Below are 5,355 nucleotides of genomic sequence, written 5' to 3'. Positions count from 1 at the left end.
GCTTCACTGGTGTTGTGCAGAGTTGTCCGCACCTTGCGGGACTTTTGGATAATTTATCACTGTTGATGAACCAAATGAAGAATATTATATCGTTTTTAAACAGCTGGCTACTTGAAATAGACCCGCGAGGAACCGCGACGTGTATGCAGGTGTCGGCAGCACCATGTGTTAACCACGTGGAACGTAAAACATTAAAGTTTAACATAACACGCTTAAAATAAATAATAGTAAATATGAAGCAAATATCCAAGAAGTTAGTTAAAGAGGAGAGACTTAGAGATCAGTCTACTGCCGCTTTCACACAGAGATCCAACAATAAATGTGGCAAGAATGTCCGCCAATATGCCGCATTCGCTCATTCATACTGAACAAAATATTGTGAGACTAACCCGCAACCGTGTGTTCTGTCACATAGTGTTGAGTTACCTCCATTTGGTCCGCCTACGCTGCGGCTGCATGAGCTCATCCCAGCTCAGAGGCGGATCAAATCGGACTCCCCTTCCCGGCTCGGTATCTTTCACGCAGCGCTGCGAGCCGGCATATTGGCACAATAATAAAAAAAATGGGCGGAAAAATGGGCGGAAACAAAAATAACTTACCTTCAGTCTCCCTCTGTCATCTGTGGAGGTGAATTATGCAAATTAACGTCTTGTCAATATATGAATTATTTGTACCAGTGCTGTCAGACATTACAGAATATAATAATGAGGACATTTATTAGAGGCTCCTGTGTTTTAAAGCCCAAAAGCCGTCACTTTAACAGACATATGAAGTCAGTGACGTCAATTTGAATCGTGAGCTTCATGGCTGAGGTCAGTTTTGACCCTGACCTGCTGCCGTCCTCCAGTTGACACAGATTATTGATCAGTTTGCGTTTAACCTGCTGTTAGCTGTTTTATGTAACATTAATGTGCGGGTCACTGAATTCAAGGCCGACTAAGAGTTCAGCAAAATACAAAATACATCTGTTCTACATGGTGGTGAAAAGTTATAAAGGGTACTTTAATTAAAAGCTGTACTTTAGCACAGTTTTGAAGTACTTGTACTTTATACTTATACTCCAGTTCAGAACAAAGTATTTTACTTTTTACTTTGGTTACTTTGCAGTTTCAGATTCAGAAGTTAAGTCAACTAATAAATTATCATGTATTATTATAAGTCAATACTTTCTTGATTCCCGGGGAGAAATTCATAAGTTACCCAGCAGTATAGCAAATATTTTGAATGAACTCCACCTTTACCAGCTGCTGATGAAAATATTAATGCATCAACAATTAGAATATCAAGTAATATAAAAAACATTATGTGAAATGAGTAATTTTACATCTGGCATCTATGAGAGTGCTAATGTACTATTGTACCTTTACCTCAAACTGTATTGTACTTGTAGTTAATGATTTCATATACCTAAAATTTGAAAAATCTTATTCACTACTACTATTTATCCTTACATTTTTGTTAATACTGTTAAGTACTCCTTTATGTTTAGATTTGATATTTAGATTTTCATAATTCCCACTTATCTACTTTCTATTATTATTTCTATTCCTTAATATCTTGACATGCAAAGTGAGGAACTGGAGCAAACAAATTTACCCTCAGGGATCAATGAAGTATTTTTAATTCTGATTTCTGAAGTATAAACTCTGTAAAAGTATTATGTACTTGATAAACCTCATTGGTTTTTACTAAAAGGATTAGTTCACTAATAAACATTTTCCCTTTTGCCCCACTAATATATCTTATCACCTTGACAAACTAAACTGAAACTCTCTGCATGGCGAGATATCACTAGTTTTTTTGTGAGTTGTGTGAAGTGACCCTTAAATTGAAGGAAAACTGGCAGGTGTTTCACTTTTACTTCATATTTAACAAATACTACACAAGCACTGTTGTTATTGGATAGCTACTGTACAAGCTGATTCAAAGTACTGCTGCAGTACAGTCTTGATTACATCATAACACACGCAGTGTCCAGAAATACTCGAGTCCTCTCCACATGTCAGACTGCTGTCATGTGTTGCTGGTGAGGTTTTAAAGGTCAGAGGGGGGCCGTCAGTCCTAAACTGCTCGTATGGACGGGATTACATCACACTTTGTTTACTGCTTTTATTCCTTTTGCTCCATCTTCAGATCTGGTTACATTGACTTGTTTGTGAAGCATGAAGCTCATTTCTGTTTTGTAGTTTAGGGGACTTTACTGGTTAGTAACGGGAACTTAAACACTGTGAGCACATAATGGTAGACTTCTGTTTATTCTAGTGTGCAAATTTAGGTTCTTCTGACTTTCTCAAGACATTTAAATGCATTTAAAATTAGATTTTTCTTTACAGCCGTCAGACTGACTTCACAACTCCAAAACACACTGGATCCTACAGCTGGTACACTTCAGTGTATTAACGGTCTGTCTTCTTTGCTGTGTTTATGACCATAGTAAAATGAGGCTTCTGTCTCTTCTTTAAACTCAGCTGTTTGCTCTCAGCCTGACATCAACCTTGAGCACTGTAAATCTGCTTACCTGCAGATTTACAGTGTTTCATTTCATACTGTGTGATACACTCTATAGACTAAAAGGTTTAACATCATTGTTTCTTTATGAGGGGGAATTTTTTTTACAGTCAAGACATTTAGCAAAAGTTTATCTATTTATGTATTCTAAAATTATTAAATTCCTAAAAGTGCTTCTAGTCTCCTGGCTTTACTACCTAAAGTCTCCCTTATATTTAGTTGCCTTTGCTGTCTTTGTTTAGCACTGCAGTAGCTTCTGTTACAGAAGCTTCGTAAATCACAAGATTTGCAGCACGAGATTAAAATCTAATCTGTGCAGGACTTTGTAGTTGTGGGTGATTACTGTGTCTCTGTATGCACACATGCACAGTGCAACATAGTAGGGAGATTAAAAAAAAGAAGAGAGAAAAGGCACGAAAACGATTCTCAAGAATCAGGAGTATACAGGGGTTTAAAATGCAAACACAGAAAACAAACCTTCATTTAGTCTCTTTACATATCAAAACATTTCATACCAGGTCCAAATATGACATGAATGCTAAAAACAGAATTTTAAATGTCCAGGTGGAAACAGTGTTTCCCACAGGATTTTGGACACATTGTACAGATATAAATGCTATAAATGAGGGTATTTAAGGTTTTTCTAGCAACCCAAAATGCAAATAGTAATAATTTCCAATTTAGTGTTTTTTTAAAAATAGAGCTTTTAATGGACACAATCCAGTTGATCTTATTTCCATACTGTATAGACGTTGTGTTAACATCTTATTTTGAAAACCGGATGTTGTCACACGTGTATCCTTGCTCTAAGTTTGATAAATAATGTTGTATGTGGTTCTGGTATTGCATAACATGAAGACTTGACAGTCTCTTCAGGTAGGACTCTCGTACTGCAACACTTGTCTTTGTAAAGAGACAAACTGACAGGATGAAGTCGCTAACCTGCCTGTCAGCTCGCACTGCTTCATGTCAGTGCATTTACCGTAAAGTCCCGAATACGCGTGTACTCCAAATTTTGTTGCAACTAACAGTGGATACTAGGGCTGAATGATTAATCGTTTTCAAATCGAAATTGCGATTTTAAAAAAAATTTAGATTTTTGAAAGAAATTGCAGTTTTAAAATGTAGGATAATTATACAGCACATCTGACCCATTTTAAACAGTCATGCAGTAACAGATTGATTCCGTTTGTCGTCCTTGTGTGACAGACCTGCTCGCCAATCACAAGCACCATGCTTCTCCTATTACGTTCCTACTCACCAATTAGAGCGGGCACAGGGCGTGTACATTTAACAACAAACGAAACTAGAGGACAAACGTGACCAAGTGGCAGCAGCGAGCGTTCACTTTGTGTGCTTCTACGGAGCACAGCTCTCTGTGGGCCCGTTCCGTTCAAAGCAGGCTAACATTACATATCCACATGGAGCATTTCAGAATAAGAGCGTTTTCTGAATTTGCTTATTTGTTCAGTTGACCTTGATTTGTGTGCTTCTACTATGGTTAAGTAGCTACATAGTTAAATTGTTTCTCAGTCTTTATTTTACATGTACATGTGTTTAACAATTTCCTAAGAAAAAATTATAAAATTCTCTAATTTCATGGAGTTTAGTTTTTTTCTTGAAGAAAACTCTGCAAAGGGTGTTTTATTTTGAAAATCGACCCAATTCTCTATGCCGTTCTGTGTCAAACTTCCTGCCTGGTTCATCTGCTCTGTGCTGCTTGATGTGGCTTCCGTTAAAAATGGACTGGCAGTGAATATTTAACTTTAGCTAAACCAAAAAAAAATAATTGCAAATCGAATCGTAATTGCAATAAAGGCAGAAAAATCGCAATTACATTTTTTCCCCCAAATCGTTCAGTCCTAATGGATACTCTCAAAGCTGTACGAACTTACAGTTAACATTACTGTACTGACCTCAAACGATGTTGTGTCCTCAAAAGAAAAACGCATCCGAGTCAGATGCGTTTGAAGTGTGTGAGCGTGCAAGCTTACAGCAGCGGGAAGAAGCGCCACAAAACACAACGTTGGAGCTCTTTAATGTTATTATGAGAAGTGTAAAAATATTTTCAGTTCATTTTGAAACTATGGTGGAGCAAAGACTGTGGCGGGCCGCCATAGCACATGTTTTCATGTACAATGTGTAATTATACGTTCTCTAACTCCTGTCCTTTAAGGCACAGGTGTATGTTACCTGTCTAAACCTGACTTCTTGTCTCTTTAAATGTGTCTCTGCTGTGTCCGCTCAGATCCAGCCCTACGAAAAGATCAAGATGAAGGGTCTTCCTGACGACGTCGCCGCCAGCCTCAACAAGCTCGCTGTGGTCAAACTGAACGGCGGTCTGGGAACCAGCATGGGCTGTAAGGGCCCCAAGAGTCTGATCAGCGTACGCAACGAGAACACCTTCCTGGACCTGACCGTCCAGCAGATCGAGGTAGAGACACACAAAACACAACAAGCAGCAGCTCTGAACCTCTGAGTCTCAGGTTGAAGTGAACTCTATTGTCGGTTGTTTTCAGCATCTGAACAAAACCTTTAACGCCGACGTGCCACTCGTTCTCATGAACTCCTTCAATACGGACGAAGACACGAAGAAGATCCTGCAGAAATACAAACACCACAGAGTGAAAATCCACACCTTCAACCAGAGCAGGTATCGTAGCAGTCGTCTTGTGCATGTGTTCTCGCTTTCACACAAACTTCACTCAATAAAAAAAAATTATTTATTATATTATTATATTATTTATATATATTACTATTAACTATTAACTTACGTTACAAGTCGCGGTGCATATTTTGCACACGGACCAAAATATGGAAAGGGGGGGGGGGGGGGGGGGGGGGGTT

The 5,355-nt window shown here is 38.5% G+C and overlaps 1 protein-coding gene across 2 annotated transcripts in view; it reads left to right on the top strand.

Annotated features, from left to right (window-relative positions):
* Positions 1–5,355, top strand: part of LOC123969540 (UTP--glucose-1-phosphate uridylyltransferase-like) — a 36,469-nt gene that overhangs the window by 24,377 nt on the left and 6,737 nt on the right. For both annotated transcript variants that reach the window (XM_046047047.1, XM_046047039.1), the window contains exons 4-5: positions 4,757–4,942; positions 5,028–5,161. In XM_046047047.1, coding sequence (XP_045903003.1) covers positions 4,757–4,942; positions 5,028–5,161 — 320 coding nt within the window. The remainder of the gene's footprint in view (positions 1–4,756; positions 4,943–5,027; positions 5,162–5,355) is intronic.

This window comes from Micropterus dolomieu, linkage group LG01, assembly GCF_021292245.1.
Source record: "Micropterus dolomieu isolate WLL.071019.BEF.003 ecotype Adirondacks linkage group LG01, ASM2129224v1, whole genome shotgun sequence".
In the NCBI taxonomy this organism is placed as follows: domain Eukaryota; kingdom Metazoa; phylum Chordata; class Actinopteri; order Centrarchiformes; family Centrarchidae; genus Micropterus; species Micropterus dolomieu.
Note: the sequence above shows the minus strand (reverse complement) of the source record. Positions and strands in the feature narration are given on the sequence as shown.